Genomic DNA, 19,117 nt, shown 5'->3' with positions numbered 1-19,117 from the left:
AATGTTTTTATATTCGAGGTTTTCTCTTGATCAATAATTATTTATGTACCGTTACCAAAACTACAAAACATGTTTTATTTCTCACTCGTTAAAAACATGATATATTTAATAGCAATTTTCGTTTCCACTCCATTTAGTCCAATAATTTATCACAGAGCATCGTGCACTGTTTTAACGAGAACGGTCATGCTTTCAACTGGTGTTTGTGGAGTGATTCCGTGACCCAGGTTAGCGATATATCGATGCTTTCCAAATTTCTTCACCATAGTCAAAACCAACTCACGAAGTTCATCCGGCGATTTGTACATGTCTTGAGGGTCTAGATTGCCTTGAAGAGTTACATTCGGTCCTACTAACTTTCTTGCTTCCTCGGGATCGATTGTCCAATCGAGTCCAATAACATCATAGCCAGTTTGAGCCTGTTCGGACAAAGAATGCATTGCACCTTTCGAAAACAGCGTCATTGGAACAGGAATGATACCTTCGTCAGCTAACTTGGATAGCAAGTCGTCACGGATTCGTTTTAAATAAGGTAGGCAAACTGTCAAATACTGTTCTCTTGATAAGTGCTCTGCACTGGATTCGAACACTTGTAGCATTTGTGCTCCGGCTTTTATTTGCATTAGTAAATACTCAATAACTTGATCCGTAAGAATGTTCAACAACTGTGTGCTTGCTTCTGGGTAGTCCTGTAGCCACGATTTTGCTTTCGACATTGTCTTGCTTCCACCTCCCTCGATCATGTATCCCATTAGTGTCCAAGGAGCACCTGTAAATCCAATTAAAGGAACCTTTCCATCCAACAAATGTCGCATCATAGTTATCGCATCACCAACATACTTCAATCTTTCAATCGTTCCCGTCTGATTAAGCCTTTCCAAATCGGTAGGCACAACCAATGGCTCAGGGAGCACGGGTCCAACGCCCTTCTTCATTTCCACAGGGATTCCTAAAGCCTGCGGAATAACAAGTATGTCCGAAAAGATAATTGATGCATCTAAATCGAATCGTCGAAGAGGCTGCATAGTAACTTCACATGCCAATTCCGGAGTTCGACAAATTTCGAAGAATTCATGCTTGGCACGTAGCTCCAGAAACTCTGGTAAATATCGACCGGCTTGCCGCATTACCCAAACAGGTACATGGTCAACCGGTTCTCCACGAGCAGCTCGCAACAAATTGTCATTTTTCAGCTGTGGAAACTCCTGCGAACAATATAGTGTATATACAAAATTTTGAATATTAGACAAACAAATCGATCCTACACCATTATTCGCCAAATGTGACAGCGGATTGCTAATCATAGTCATAGACAAAGTACAAAAAAATAAGAACAGTAAAGTAGAAAGCAATCCAAGTATAACGGAAATACGATTCAAAACAATTGACATTTTCAAATGCAGCTCATTAATATCACACGAACTTGAGAAAAAAATTTACACTGATCTTTACTCGGTGAGTAAAAGAACAAAATAATTTGCTCACCTTGTTAGCAATCATCACGATCTACCTATCTTCTGATGTACCACTAACTTCAGAAGGTCAAAAATGTTCTTTCAGACTGATTGACCGAAATTAAATTGAATCGAATAAGTAAATCTTTTACTTCCCAGATTCGTATTCTCTTATCACTAACTGTTTTTTGTGATCAGAGATGCCAGGTAAAAATTTCAAAAATCTTCAGACAGGGTGGCAAATGTCTGTATATCTGAAAAAGAATCTGCAGTCAGCTAGTATGTCTTTCTGGGAGGCATTTCTCTATGAAGTATGGTACGCTAAACTTATTTGGCGAGCAAAAAAAAAGGTCGCGAAAATTTCAAAAGTCTGTAAATTTTGACGAAAGTCTGCGAAAACTCGATTTTCAAAAGTCTGCACTACAAAAAATGTCTGCAGCACTATGTACGAGATCTGCAGATTAACAGACAAATCTGCACATCTGGCTTCTCTGTTTGTGATAGCGTTGCCAGGTCATTTTTCCAAAAATCTATTCGGCGCAAAAATCTATCTTTACCATATCGGAATCAGAATCCCGTAACATAAGTACCAGGAAAATGTTACCAAAGCTCATTTTGGCGAGCAAAAAAATAAGATCCCACAGCGCAACCTTTTCTCATGTCTGTCCAAGCTAAAACCGATAATCGGTATTTATCTGTACGATCCGTGAATTAACGGTATTTTGGGAGTACATATCTGTATTGCGGTATAGAGGTCAAATATCTGTATAAATACCGAGAAATCTGTATACCTGGCAACAGTGGTATACACATCAATCACTCAGCACCAGGGATGCCAGGTCATTTTTTTCAAAAATCTGTGATGAAGCCAAAAATCTGTCAGAAAATCCGTGTTGGTGCTAAACTGTGATCGATTTCAAAAATCTGTGATTAATTTCAGAATCTGTGATAATTTGTGATCATTTTCCGAAATCTGTGAAAATCTGTGCCATATTTCAAATCTGTGCAGATAGTTGAAAACCTGTGAAACACAGAATAATCTATGAACCTGGCATCCTTGCTCAGTACTTTTGATGGTGGAAGAGATGTCAGACAAAATTTCAAACATATTTAAGCAAAATATGTTGGCGGACTCAAGTTCGTTATAAAAATGGAGCAAAATAGGTTTAGTGAACAAACGAAAGGCCACGACGATTTCAAAAGTCTGAAAATTGCGACGAATGACTGCGAAAATCCTGATATTTTAAAGTCTGAAACAAAAACATGTCTACAGTTTATTTTAGAAATCTGCAGATTGCTGACAAATCTGCAGACATGGCATCTCTGAATTGTGATTGCGGCCAACTTTTTTCATTTGAAAATCGATATTTATTTGTATGAAGCTTTAATTATCGATATATTGAGTGAACACTCGAATAAATCGAAACCATGTCTCTACGACTAAAGCAATGGTATTTCGAGGATAAATTATTGTTTAGAAAACGATAAATCGATATTTCGAGTAATCTTATTGACTATATCCATTTGCCCGGTAAAAAGCATGTTTATAATCCAGTTTAGCATTACTCTCGCTCAGCAAAACATCCTCACAGTATGTATACACTCTGATTTACAATTATCATTCGAACCATGCCGCTAGACTTGCCGCTTTATCCAATTGAGCTATAGTTGTATTTTCAGGTAGCCATTACATTAATCATGTCCCAAGTAACAATTTTTGTTACGCTAGCATATTTGTGACTTGCTTGCAACCTGGAATTTGAGTGATTGTACTAACATCTAACCACTTGCGTGACTCAAAAAGCGCAGTTTCTACAAGTTGCTAAGTCGGTTAAGAATAAATTTCTGTTACGTTGTAATGCCTTACTGAAATAACTTATCTCTCCATTACATGAAAATAAATTGTTTTCAAGCAAACTAGTTGATACTTAGTCAACATCGACATTATAAATATTGAATAAATCCAGAATACATTTCTATCAACAGTACACTACTTGAAATTACAAACTTTATACAATGTACAAATATCACAACGATCTCAAAATTGGCGAGCGGAATTCAATTTTAAATACCTGTTTTTTACGCGCCTTCAATCAAAATAGTTTTGAGAAAAGTAATATTCTAATTTTATTTATGTTTCGTAAGCGGCCCCTTACACGAGAATTATTAATGTCATTTTTAATTATTACTAAAGTAATGACATTCCAAATTTGTATGGAGAATTCATCATAGCTGCCCTTACACGTTCATTAAAAATGACATTACTTATTAGTAATGACACTTTAAATGATCGTGTAAGGCTATACACTTCTTGCGACTACATAGTGTGTTCACAGACTAACAGTCAGGACACTAAAAATGTTTTCTTTAATCATTTTAACGGTTATTTCGAATATTCCTTTAGTTGGGACAGTACTCGCATATGTCATGATGGCACCATGTTGTCCTATCAAAAACATCCAATCTGTCATCTAGACTGTGTTTATTTTCTTCATTTACCAACAAAGTTAGCATTCATACAGAATTATCTGTATTGTACTGATTTGTATATGTCCATGCGGGTTTCATGCAGGATACAGATTTAATACATATTGCCAAACCTAATTACATAGTTGAGCCTACCATATGTACCATATGTGACAACACTGTGCGTGCATTCACTCACTCGGCTACTCATCCATCGAACTGTACCCTACAGTGCATACATGATATGCATGCTGTCGTCACCTATCGCACTTTTCGTGTTTTTCAGTTGGTCACATCGCTCCAACGTGTATATACTTTTACATATTGGAATGGTTGTGTGAACAACCAGCAAGCATGAGTAGTCTGAATATATCGAAATATAGAGACTTCTTTTACCACTCGCAACCCTAAGTCTGTAAACCTATCGTTTGTAGAGGGTCTAAGGTATCAAGATATATTGATGCTCTACAATGCCACCATCATTACAGCATATCAGCGATGTACTTGCTGTATGGCAATGCATACCAGCTCTGTATCAATAAAATGCCAACGTGAGATCACACTAGCAAGTCTTGTAGAGTTTTATGCCATATGATCAACGACCACCTATAGGAGACACTGGGCCGTATGAATAAAATGTAGTCAAGTCTGTTGTTTGTAGTATCTTCTCAAAAACAAAGTCCACAGAGTAAAACGCGTTTGATATGAATAAAAAAAAACAAGTTCGAACATGTAGTTAATGCTGCCTTCGGATTTGAGCATTTATTGCATGCCGAATTGACTGTTTATTGATGACTACAGTGCACAGTACGTACGAACTAAATCGATCGCACCAAGCACGTTAAGGCGAAACCCTACCACCCAGATATCCTGCCGTTTGAACCGTTCACGGATTTCGAGAGCGTCGGTTCCGGGGATACTTCAATCGTCGGGAATTTTTTTCGTCGGTATAGACTAGATCGTCGGGGATTAGCCGAGTAGTTCGTGACGTAGACCAGCCCTGGGTCATCGAGGCGCCAGGGAACCGGAAGCCACACATACACACATAGACATTTTGTGATCTCAACGAAATGAGTCGAATGGTGTGTGAAAGTCGGTTTTCACAATGATTGCATAGCTTTTCTATATGAGAAAGTTAGAACGAAGCGAAAATGAATTTTATGATATACCTTCCGTCGTGTTTTGCCGTAATATTGAAGCTCTTGCCGAGCCATTGTGTAGAATTCAATGACAAATTACGAATTCTGAGGCCTGGATGTAAATTAGCGTATGCCGATGACTTAAAGATTTATATCATCGTTCGATCTACTGAGGACTGCCTTTGCCTTCAAACAATATTAGATCAATTTGTCGACTGGTGTCATCGAAACAAGCTGACCGTGAGCATTTCAAAAAACATGGTTATGTCCTACTATCGTACCAAACAGCCAATAAGATTCGACTATGTCATCGATAGTGTTATTCTGCAAAGAACTCACCAATTTAGCAATATGGGTGTGCTACTTGATCAAAAGCTTACGTTCAATTTGCATCGAACGGCAATAATCGCAAAAGCTAATCAACAGTTAGGGTTTATCACGAAGATATCAAATTTTTTTTCTGATCCGTACTGTTTAAAAGCTCTCTACTGCTCTCTCGTTCGGCCAATACTGGAGATTGCTTCAATTGTTTGGCATCCTAATCAATTGATCTGGAGCCTGAGGATCGAAACATGCAGCGCAAGCTCATCAGGTTTGCATTGCGGTACCTTCCTTGGCGTGACCCGATAAATCTATCACCGTATGATGCTCGCTGCAAGCTGCTGAATTGGAAACTCTTCAACAACGTCGTTGTATCCAACAGGCTAGATTTGTTGCAAAGTTTTTGAATGGAGAAGTCGACAGCCCTAATCTATTGTCATCGTTATGCATCCGAGTGCCATCCAGATCTCTGCGTCATGGATCCTTACTCGTACCTCGCTTCCATCGTACTAGCTTTGGACTTAACGAACCGTTTACATCAATGATCCGTACTTTTACATCTGTCGAAGAGTTTTTTGTCGTGAATACGACTTACTTTACTATGGGGCGCCTTTTCAAAATTTACCCTCTGAGAGAGTGATAAGTTTTTGATCGTGAATATCTCCTGTTATATCTAACGAATCAACATAATTCTTGCTACATTCCATCGGAAATATGATCACAATTTTATGATAAAACTTTCAGTTGTGTGACACATTCTTAAATAGTTCACAATTAAACTTTTCTGAAATGTTTGGTATAAACGAGTATCAAAGAGGATAATTCATATGGCGCGTTTGCCTTTCTCGTATTTTGAAAGCTCATAGCTCAGTGATCTGTAGAAGGATTTATATAATCTAACTACCAATAGAATCGAAAATATTCAACTTGAACGTGTATTACAACAATATTGAAGTTTTTCAATAGTACACTATTGAAAAACCTGTTTGATTTAACCCATGACAGCACCAGCCAATCAGAACGCGAGATGTCTGTATCTATATAAGAGCATCCATATAAAAGTTGAATGGTTCACTTTTCCTATCATTTGCTGAGCAACTCTCCCCGAAACAAGACACACGAGAGCAACATCGAGGACCTGTCGTCTCATTGTTTCCCGATATGAATGCACGAGACACCGTCAGCACAATGAAACCGAAAAAGGCAGCCAAAAAGTCCAGCAAGGCCCATTGCCGAAACAAGACACACACGAGAACCATCTCAGATCTCAATATTTCCTATCAAAAAATTCATCAAGATGGGAGTTAAAATAATTTGCACCGTCACTAACACATTCAATTACGAACGGCAATGCGAAAGCGAAAGTGATGATTTTGAACACATCTTTATACTAGTTTACAAATATGCCGTGCGAAACAGAGTTGCCACAGATCAATATGTATTTTTGTCGCGAGTACTTTAGTATGCGGCCGAAAACAAAAATTGTTAGAACAAATGTTTCCACTTGATTTGCGTATTCTACTTTCCAGGCGTATCAGAACTGGCTAAACTTAAAGCAATTCTAAATATTTCTTTATCACAGTGATGTGGTCATCCTGAAAAGGACGGGGTTTTCAACGGATGGCCAGCTGCAGATGGCGAGGGATGATTTTCGTTTTCGTTGTCATGGGCAGCATTACCGGTCAACTCCAACACTTCGGCAACCAAGTACTCCATCACTGCCGCCAGATAGACCGTTGCACCAGCACTGACACGCTCGGCGTAGTTCCCCTTCCGAGGCAAACGATGGATTCTGCCGCCAACTGGGCACTTCAGACCAGCACGGTTTGAGCGGGACTTTGCCTTGCCCTTAATTGTTCCTCCACAATATGCTGTGTTGTTGCTCGACGACCCATTCAGTATTACTGGCTGCCGCTCTGCTAACTCTCTCTTTTATATCGTTTCACTGTTTCCCGTTCTGCGTATAGGAAAGGAATTCTAACAAAGGGGACGTCCTACCGTGCTACCACTAGCACGTATAAAAGGAAATGTGAGAAATAGCGTCATTTAAGTTAAAGCAGCTACTCTGTACGTACGAGACACCGTCAGAACGATGGCTCCGAAGACAGGTAGAAAAGCAGATTTGTACCGTCACTAACACATTCAATTACGAACGGCAATGCGAAAGCGAAAATGATGATGTTGAACACATTTTTATACTAGTATGGGGTCGTGTGAAAATATGCCATGCGAAACAGGGTTGCCATATATACAGGTTAATCTGTATTATTATTATTACTATCATTATTATTATTAGAATCATTCTTGCATACCGAAGATCGTAGATACATTTCAGACCAGGCCATTGCAATTGTCTCGTACTGAAATTTCGAGAAGAATCAGATATCTTCGAACTTCATAGCTTCAATAAAAATAAGCTACAAATTTGTCGTACCTAGCTTCCTATATTAGCAAATTAAAAAGGAATTGTTTCAAGTTTGGAATATATAGTTGTAGAATAGTAGCTGTTTAATGTAACTAAACTGTACTTTAATGTAGGTAAATCGCTTCAAATTCTATTAGTGAAAAAGAGGAAAGCTTGCACAATTCATACAATCAATCAACTAACTGATATTCGGAAAAGTGATGGGAGCGTGTCAGTTTTTTCGTATTCACGACATCCAGTTATGTCTCTGACATTACTCACCCGCCTTTTTTTATTCGGAGAACCATCTTGCCGATTCATAATACGGATTAAAAATAGTTCATCGATATAATATAAGGTAATATTTCATGTAGGCTACAGTCAGATGGAATCAAACAATCGTCATATGGCTCAATCAAATATCACATTTTAATCCTTAATGCAGACATGTTGATTTCGAATGTTTTGAACATATAACTAAAGTGTGTAGCTTCATGACAGATCAATGTCATAACATGTCAGTTTGAAGTTAAAAACCCAAGAATATCTCTGAGTTTCAGTTTCTTGAACACAGGTTTTTCGATGTAAAAACAACCAAAAACCCGAAACCGTAGTTGAGATACTGCAGGGCAGTTACATATTAGATGATATGAAGTGCCGTAATCGGATTCACAAAGATCGCATGAAAATGATTCAGCCATGTGATAATTAAGTTTACAGTGGCCAGTCAGAGCCCTTACCAGAACACCACAATGGCGCTTCGAGAAATGTAAAAGATCCTTTGAAATTTCAGGGCATGGATTTTCCAAAAATATTTTTGTGAATTTCGGAATATATTGATTTTTTCCATCCATAGACCGGTAACTTGAAGTCTATAGACACAAGCGAATGCTCCTTGCTTTAGATGCACATGAAGTATGTTTGTGGCTTCATACAATCATACCATCAGTTCAAGGCATTACCAATGTATGCGGGTAGACTTACAGTAGATCCGAATTTGATTATCAGATAGCTTTCATTAAATTGCTGTTAAGTAGGCCAAAATGGGTTTTGAGGACCCGGCGCCTTCCAGCAAGAACATTCGGCCATATAATAAAGAATTTCGCTGTACCAGCTTAAACCCGCCTGATGGTTTGTTTGTTAGAAGGGTGCGTCTTCAGACCTTCAGAGAAAAACACAAAGCTTCCCCCACGTGACTCAGGTTGGCAATCCACTCCATCATCCAGCCATTCACTTGTAAGATACCCCGATGCACTTCCTGCCCCTCCCCGTTGTCGATATACTTGAGCATAATACAATATAATATAATATAATATAATATAATATAATATAATATAATATAATATAATATAATATAATATAATATAATATAAATTTATATAAAAAAATGGAGAAAAAAAAGGCGGGTGAGTAATGTCAGAGACATAACTGGATGTCGTGAATACGAAAAAACTGACACGCTCCCATCACTTTTCCGAATATCAGTTAGTTGATTGATTGTATGAATTGTGCAAGCTTTCCTCTTTTTCACTAATAGAATTTGAAGCAATTTACCTACATTAAAGTACAGTTTAGTTACATTAAACAGCTACTATTCTACAACTATATATTCCAAACTTGAAACAATTCCTTTTTAATTTGCTAATATAGGAAGCTAGATACGACAAATTTGTAGTTTATTTTTATTGAAGCTATGAAGTTCGAAGATATCTGATTCTTCTCGAAATTTCAGTACGAGACAATTGCAATGGCCTGGTCTGAAATGTATCTACGATCTTCGGTATGCAAGAATGATTCTAATAATAATAATGATAGTAATAATAATAATACAGATTAACCTGTATATATGGCAACCCTGTTTCGCATGGCATATTTTCACACGACCCCATACTAGTATAAAGATGTGTTCAACATCATCATTTTCGCTTTCGCATTGCCGTTCGTAATTGAATGTGTTAGTGGCGGTACAAATCTGCTTTTCTACCTGTCTTCGGAGCCATCGTTCTGACGGTGTCTCGTACGTACAGAGTAGCTGCTTTAACTTAAATGACGCTATTTCTCACATCACATTTCCTTTTATACGTGCTAATGGTAGCACGGTAGGACGTCCCCTTTGTTAGAATTCCTTTCCTATACGCAGAACGGGAAACAGTGAAACGATATAAAAGAGAGAGTTAGCAGAGCGGCAGCCAGTAATACTGAATGGGTCGTCGAGCAACAACACAGCATATTGTGGAGGAACCAGTGCGGTAAAATTTCATTTTCAACCGAATAATATAAGATGAAAATGAAATTTATGGCCACTGACCGTCAGCATATCCTTTCTAATTCATTTGACTTATGCTGCCAATTCCAAGTGAAGCTCCCAGCATTCATCGTCAGTTGAATAATCGTACCTAGTCATTCGAAGTTTCGCTTACTCAGTTTCAAGTGCCAAGTAGTCTAGCTGCTTCATAGTCTTCGCTCCTGGTAGTAAGCAATTTCGATCGAATAGAATTATAAATGGAGTAAAGTGTTAAAAATGAAAACTTAAGGAGGAAACAATTAATTTATGTGTATTCTGTGATTGATATTTCAGCTATCTGATTAGTCTTTCATCTATTATCTTGAACCAATTCGAATGTTTACATGAACCTCATTTGAAGGCCGCTCTCACACTATTGAAAGAGATATTTTGTTACTTCAAGAAATCAACTGACGGTGGGTAAACTGAGCCTCGATTGAAGAGAAACGAGTGATGACTGAATGCTGCCCGTTCGGGCCGTCAGCAAACATTGTGTGTGTCAGGGAGTGAAGTTTACTGCATTAGAGAGATCGTCAATGTGTTCCACATTCAGTTTCAATTGAATTGAATGAAGTTTTACAGCACTGGGAGGAACAATTAAGGGCAAGGCAAAGTCCCGCTCAAACCGTGCTGGTCTGAAGTGCCCAGTTGGCGGCAGAATCCATCGTTTGCCTCGGAAGGGGAACTACGCCGAGCGTGTCAGTGCTGGTGCAACGGTCTATCTGGCGGCAGTGATGGAGTACTTGGTTGCCGAAGTGTTGGAGTTGACCGGTAATGCTGCCCATGACAACGAAAACGAAAATCATCCCTCGCCATCTGCAGCTGGCCATCCGTTGAAAACCCCGTCCTTTTCAGGATGACCACATCACTGTGATAAAGAAATATTTAGAATTGCTTTAAGTTTAGCCAGTTCTGATACGCCTGGAAAGTAGAATACGCAAATCAAGTGGAAACATTTGTTCTAACAATTTTTGTTTTCGGCCGCATACTAAAGTACTCGCGACAAAAATACATATTGATCTGTGGCAACTCTGTTTCGCACGGCATATTTGTAAACTAGTATAAAGATGTGTTCAAAATCATCACTTTCGCTTTCGCATTGCCGTTCGTAATTGAATGTGTTAGTGACGGTGCAAATTATTTTAACTCCCATCTTGATGAATCTTTTGATAGGAAATATTGAGATCTGAGATGGTTCTCGTGTGTGTCTTGTTTCGGCAATGGGCCTTGCTGGACTTTTTGGCTGCCTTTTTCGGTTTCATTGTGCTGACGGTGTCTCGTGCATTCATATCGGGAAACAATGAGACGACAGGTCCTCGATGTTGCTCTCGTGTGTCTTGTTTCGGGGAGAGTTGCTCAGCAAATGATAGGAAAAGTGAACCATTCAACTTTTATATGGATGCTCTTGTATAGATACAGACATCTCGCGTTCTGATTGGCTGGTGCTGTCATGGGTTAAATCAAACAGGTTTTTCAATAGTGTACTATTGAAAAACTTCAATATTGTTGTAATACACGTTCAAGTTGAATATTTTCGATTCTATTGGTAGTTAGATTATATAAATCCTTCTACAGATCACTGAGCTATGAGCTTTCAAAATACGAGAAAGGCAAACGCGCCATATGAATTATCCTCTTTGATACTCGTTTATACCAAACATTTCAGAAAAGTTTAATTGTGAACTATTTAAGAATGTGTCACACAACTGAAAGTTTTATCATAAAATTGTGATCATATTTCCGATGGCATGTAGCAAGAATTATGTTGATTCGTTAGATATAACAGGAGATATTCACGATCAAAAACTTATCACTCTCTCAGAGGGTAAATTTTGAAAAGGCGCCCCATAGTAAAGTAAGTCGTATTCACGACAAAAATATAATATATTACAGTACAATATAATATATCACATCCTAATGCAATACAAAACAATATAATATGATATAATTCATAAAACATAACACAATATATCATAATATAATATAACATACTTTAATGCAATACAGTATACTACCAAGCTAGTACAAACTTTTTTAAAAAACTGTACAAGTGAAAATCCGTTAAAAATCACCGTTGCACACGACTTTGCACGTATGAATGTGTGTTGGATATCTGTTCTCTGTGATATAACATAATATAACACAGTATAATATAATATAATAAAGCACATTATAATATAACATTACACAATATATTCTAACAATATACTATAACATAATACAATATAACACAATACATATACTTGTAATATAATAAAATACAATATAATAAGATATAATGCAATGCAGTATAATACCATTAAACATAATATAACATAACAGAAGATACTATATGAAATAATATGCTATGATACAATGTATAACAGTTAATGTCGCAGTGTAAGTTATGCTCTACTTTCGTCGCAGTACTGCAGGATATATAATATTTCTTTGTTAATCATAATAATAACTATAATAATAGTAATAATAATAATAATAATAATAATAATAATAATTAATAATAATAACAACAATATATAATACAATGTAATATAATTCAATTCAATATATAACAAATAATGCAACAAACAACAGAACCACATGTGGCAATATACTGCCATAAATATTGCACTTTAGGATGAGCTTCAAACTACAAGCCATTTCGCACCCTCTTATTCTGCTACTAACGCAGAAGGTGATAGCACCGACGCCGTTCTATTGAACAAATGTCATCATAGACGCTCGGGGAGGCATGAGATAGGAACTTGTGAGGACTTAGTTATCTCACCATTTGACGACCAACTTTAGATGCACATGAAGTGGTCATATATTCAGAAAAGCTTCAAGAGCAGCGGTCGGAGTTGTCGAAAAAGCTGCAATCATTGCCATGAGCGCCACTCTTTGCAAATGATTAAGTTTCGACTGAATCGTCACTACTTGCCCTCCCTGCCACCATATGGGCATCCATATGCCAGTATTGGACGTATAATTGTAGTATAAATCCAATAGATACATTTTGGTTTCAAATCCCACGTTTTACCAAAAGTGCGTCTACATTGCCCAAAGGCCACACACTTAAAAGAGCAACCGTCGCGACTTGAACCAAGAACCATTGGATCGCAAGTACGTCTGTTAATCGAAAGTGATAAGCGATCTTGCGAGAGGAAAGTTGTCATCACTGGGAGTGCGGTGTTCTGGTGCTGCTCTCATAAAATATAATTTCAATGTGTTGTTTGATACGTATAGTTAAAAATTTGGTTGAAATAGTTATTTTGAGTGACAGTGCAAGTGTGTGTTTAGTAGTGAGAGTGTTATTTATTGAATAATATTGATCCGCGAAACTAAAGATCCCATTCAGTATGCGATTATATTTTGTTGGTCGTTGAGCGTTCATTGAACGACGTATTGCACGACATATTCGTTCAGTTTGCTGGATCGGTTTGCTGTGGTTTTTTACTCTTGCAAAAATAGTGTGAAAATTAGATGTTACCATCATATTGAAAGAAGATTTGTTGTTATTCTACGTGAAGTAGAAGTATTGTACTGGTATGTATTGTTAGGAATTACGCATGGGACCACAGAACCTTTCATTTGAACCTAAGTTTGTGAAAATCGGTCGCGCCATCTATGAGAACAGTTAGAACAAATATTTTCTTTTTTTGCACATTTTACTCCATAACTCCCGAACCGGAAGTCGGAGGGGCTGGAGTCCACTAGGAGATTGATAGTACCTATTAGCTCTCTCCGGACAGTACCAGCCTAGATGCCGTGTGGAATCCGGCGGAAAAAAATGAACCAAGAATAGATCCACTGGGTCCTGCTTCCATGTCGTAAAAGGCGACAATTGCAGGAGTTTCTTTTTCTTTTCAGTTATCAGATATTTTCAAGGTTTCACTTCTGATTACTCTATTTTGCTAAATTATCTCTTCATTCAACCTATCAATTTCCGTCTAGCTTCGGAGAAAAGTTTTATTTGGAATGTTTTCTTCTTCCATGTTATTGATTGTCTATCAGGATTATAAATTGAATGATAAAAAAATAAATAATCTTAAACTATTGCGCAAATCCGTTGATATTACAAAGTAAATAACAGAGATAACATATATCGGTATATTGAATACATAGTAAAAATACACTTGATATTAATGTTTCCAACAATAAATTAATAATTTTATTAAATAATTAAAATAATAAAGTGGAAATTATAAAGGATCAGGACGCGCGTGAGGTCTGGTGATTTAAAATGATTTTATAACAACTGTTTAGAATATGTCAATGCAATGAATCAACTATATTGTCTAAATCCTATTCACTCGTTTATTTTGTATCACATAATTTCATTTATAAAAAAAAGAAGTTTTTATTCTTTACGCGACAGTATTGCAAATTTTTCTTCAGTTTCCTCGAATAAGAGCTGTGAATCAAAACTTCCCGGAACTTCAATATCCTTGTTGAAACATTCACTCGGGAAGTCAGTGAGTTTAGTGGTGCATTTGAGCATCTTGAAACCGGAACATACTGAGTCGCGCGCGAATAATACCAATACTGAAATTTTTACTAACAAATATCCTTCTCCCGTGACACTTGTGGAGTGCGCAGTAGTATATACGGCCTCTAGTAACAACAAGTGTTGGACTAACATCCCTTCACATTCCTTAGACGATCTACGTTCTGGCCTGGCCGGCGCCGGTACTGATCAATGAATTCTGGGATTACCAGAAGATGTACATTGAAGGATGATTTACCAATCCCAGTCGGATCATCTAGAAACTCCCTGTACAATTTCAGCTAATCCCGATCAGTAACGGAGTAGCAACCAGGGGTGGTCGCTCAAGCTCAAGCTCATAACTCCCGTACCGGAAGTAGGATCCAAATAATATTCAGGAATTTTGTATGGGACCACAAGACCTTTCATTTGAATCTAAGTTTGTGAAAATCGTTCAAACCATCTCCGAAAAAAGTTATTGCAAAAAAACGTTACATACACACATACGCACATACACACACAGACATTTTGCGTACTCGACAAACTGAGTCGAATGGTATATGACACTCGGCCCCAAAAGTCGGTTTTCACAGTGATTGCATAACCTTTCTATATGAGAAAGGCAAAAAGGGATACTGGTGAGATCATTCCTTGGAGATATTTTATATTTTTCTTGGGAATTAAATATACTACGATACCTTTAGTGTGCGGGGTTGGGAATCGAACCCAGGTGGGCTGAGAGAAAGGCATCGACTAACCTATCACGCTATACTCGTCACCGATGGAACATTTTTTGACGTGAATACGTCTTACTTTATTATGGGACACCTTTTCAAAATTCACCCTTTAGAAGAGTGATAAAGTTTTGATCGTTAATATTTCTTGTTTTGTTCAACGTATCATCATATTTTTATTCTCCGTTTCTGGTTTTTGTATTTTCTACACTGAATACGAACTAGAGGAGACCTTGTTTGTGTTGCTTTTGCTGGGATTATAGACATAGATTTTGCTCAGACCTTTTTCGATGAACACAAACCTTAAAAAATATAACCTGGCATCTCTGTTCCGCAGATACGGATTATTTATTTATAGTGTACATTTGATCACAGATGATTTAGTGCGTAACAGTCGCAAAATATCTAAGACAAGAACTGACAACTGGGGGGGGCTGCTTTTGTTCCAAAATGCACCAGTTTCTGATTGGCTGACTTTGATGTTGCTACCCGCACATTGTGAAAAGAAAAAACTTTTGCAGGGTACGCGAGCAATGATGCCAAGTATAAAGAAAATCAGAAAACAAGTTAATTCAGATGTACAATTTTAGCTCATCAATGAAAATGAAAATATTCAAAGAATGTTTCACTTTTTTCAATCTCATTTGTAATAAATGTTTATAGTGGCAGCACTGTGTAATTAAAATCAACATCAAACCGTTTTTCTTTTTAGTGAACTAAAGTGTAACCAAAAAAGATTTGTTAAATTAGTGTAAACTCGAAAGTGTGTTTAGTTTTACGAGAAAAATGCACTGTTGTGTTCCACACTATGGTCGCACTAAGCATTTCTATCCAAACTTGACTTTTTCCGGTATTCAAAAGATCAGGTAATACGACAACAATGGATTCGATTTTGCGTCTAACATGAAATATTTCGTGTTTTGTCATCAAAGCTCAATTAATTGTTTTTAAGCAATAATATATAGTAAAAAATGCATTCACCAAAACATTTGTCATGTTTGTTTCAATACAAAAATAGAGTCTAAAAATTTAAGTTTAATAATTTTTTTTTCTTAGCATAAAGTTATTAGAAAATCTGCAAATATGGCTACACTGCAGCCGATACGTTGGTATTTATTCCACAGGGCGAAAATGACGAGAAGCATGATTCGGAAGGAAGAAGCCAGTTGTCAGGTCTTGTCTTAGCATACTGTCATAGTTAGAGTTGCTAGGTATTTTTTTTCAAAAATCTGTCAAAACTCAAAAATTTATCTGGATTTGTCTGGGTCTACTATATACAAGGAAATTTTTGCCGGGCTCCATTTTCAGTGAGCAAAAAAAAGGTCTCCCCACCTATCGTATAAAGGCCAAAACCGTAAAGATCTAGCGAGATCTGACAAAATCTATGAAAATTTGGAAAATTTGGGAAAATTTGGAAAATCTGGCAATAGATCTGGTTAGTTTGAGTGTCTGGCGAAGCGAGAAAAATCTGGCATTTGACAGACAAATCTGGCAACCTGGCAACGCTGCTCATAGTACCAGACCGGCGTATATTTCTTAGTTATTCAAACGAACCGTCAAATTCCTATGCTAAAGCATGGGCAATGTTGCAAATATTCTTTGTGTAACTAATTCATTCACGCATCCTTGCTGTGATTATACTGCCTTCGAATATGCCAGTCTCGAACAACGTTGAACTATTCACTGCTCGAAAGAGAGAAGGGTGCAAAAGGAATAAGCAATAATCGTAGAGACCCCGAATATACTAATCCATTCTTCGCTGCTGGTATAAGCTGCCCTTAAGCTGCCCTTACACGAGACAATATTATTGTCAATACAAGGAGTATTGTCAATACTTTTGATCGTGTAATGGAAACTTCATTGGATTGACGAAAATATTGTCAAAAAAATCAAAACTGCTCATCAATCCAACAATACTTTCTCTCCAGAGAGAAACTGTTAAATATGTGCAATAATCTCTTATCTCTATATTTTAATATTCATTTGCAATATTTTAAGCTCCAAACGCTCGATTTTCTCGAAAAATGCGGACTCCAGTTACCAAGTCAATTGGATTGACGGTATTGACAATACTTTGGATTGACAATAATATTGTCACGTGTAAGGGCTGCTTTACACGAGACAATATTATTGTCAATACAAGGAGTATTGACAATACTTTTGATCGTGTAATGGAAACTTCATTGGATTGACGAAAATATTGTCAAAAAATCAAAACTGCTCATCAATCCGACAATACTTTCTCTCCAGAGAAGAAACTATCAAATATGTGCAATGAACTCTCCTCTCAATGTTTCAATGTTCAGTTGCAATATTTGAAGCTTCAAACGCTTGATTTGTTCGAAAAATGCGGACTCAAGTTACCAAGGGCAGCTATTAGCAATGAACTCTTCTCTCAATGTTTCAACGGTCAATTGCAATATTTGAAGCTCCAATCGCTTGATTTTTTCAAAAAATGCGGACTCAAGTTACCAAGTCAATTGGATTGATGGTATTGACAACACTTTGGATTGACAATAATATTGTCACGTGTAAGGGCCGCTAATAACAACTGCAAGGAATAGATATTCGTGCAAGTAACGAAGCAGCGTCGGCTTCGTTCTCGCCCGAATATACGGACAAGTCCGAATACCAGAACGATTATCGAACAAAGGCGAAGGAAAGCGAGCGATGATCACAGACATTCGTTGTATTTTTGATATTCGAGCAACATTGAGCATGGGTATTTGATGGTTCGTTTGGCTCCCTAAGAAGTATTCGCCAGTCTGTTACTATGAGAGTAGGTACAGCATACGACTGCAACCGTGTCCGAACAAGCTAATTCTTATTGCAATTTCTTTTCCGAAGATCAAGAAATATATCTGCGAAACAACAGGAAATAAGGACTATCTACTACGTTCGTTTGGAGTACTCCCCAAAATATATCATAGCAAGTACAGTTGATGATTTACAGATACGGGATAAAGTAATTTCAAAACAAATATTTTGGAGAATATTTTCAAGGATAACGGATATAAACAAGTGGAATGTGTATAATAAGAATGCATCACAAATTGTTAACTGTGTGTCAAACACGCCGAATGAAAAGAGACGTGCAAACATGTGTTTTACTTAATGTATACGATATAAAGAAAATGAAAATTTAATTGCTATATAAAAAGATACTTAAGCATGTACTATGTCAATACAGTTTTTTTCGGATTAATTTCAAGGAATTGAGCACGGTAATTATTTGATATAATTTTACAATCATTTTTAGCTATCTTTGTATTTCATACTCATATAATGAAATTTTCCATGTTGTCTCCTAACTGCCACAAGCTGTAGCATTTTCTACTCCGCACATTTTCGGAAAAAGTTCTTATTACATCATTAATAAAATTAACCCGTAAGATTGTGTATGACATTTTTTGTATTTCACAACAAATCCTGGAGAGAAAAGTATGCCATTGATCTCAAGCTTATCAATTGTTTTTCAATTCAGTAGGTAGATTAAATAGTAATAATGAAGTGTCAAACGCACATTTCTTAATTGAAGATGATGAGTGGATGACTGGTCTATCAACAAAATAGCTAAGTTTCGATATGGAATTGATTTATTTTAAATTTAGTAGTTTTGTTAAACTAAGAGACAAATTTTTCAAATTATTGCAAGTTCTTTGAATTTGGCTTCGAACATCATACAACTAAAATAAACAATTGGACCATCCGGCAAACTTGAGCGTAATGAATGATGTGATGAATCTTGTTTATGGCATTTGTAGTCGGAAAATTGGCATTGTGACTGATTCTGACAGGCATGTAATCATTTCTGAATATAATTTGTGTGAAAAACTAGTGTGTGTGTGTG

General features: G+C 37.0%; 1 protein-coding gene across 1 annotated transcript; it reads right to left on the bottom strand.

Moving 5' to 3' along the window:
* Positions 1-23: 23 nt before the first annotated feature.
* LOC131436622 (uroporphyrinogen decarboxylase) lies at positions 24-1,648 on the bottom strand. The gene is made up of 2 exons (XM_058605445.1): positions 1,486-1,648; positions 24-1,205 (listed from the first exon to the last, which is right to left on the bottom strand). The coding sequence occupies exons 1-2, from the start codon at positions 1,498-1,500 to the stop codon at positions 150-152; spliced, it is 1,071 nt and encodes a 356-aa protein (XP_058461428.1). The 5' UTR covers positions 1,501-1,648; the 3' UTR covers positions 24-149.
* Between the last annotated feature and the right edge of the window lie 17,469 nt (positions 1,649-19,117).

The sequence above is a fragment of the Malaya genurostris genome, chromosome 3 (genome assembly GCF_030247185.1).
Source record: "Malaya genurostris strain Urasoe2022 chromosome 3, Malgen_1.1, whole genome shotgun sequence".
NCBI classification, from domain to species: Eukaryota; Metazoa; Arthropoda; class Insecta; order Diptera; family Culicidae; genus Malaya; species Malaya genurostris.
Note: the sequence above shows the minus strand (reverse complement) of the source record. Positions and strands in the feature narration are given on the sequence as shown.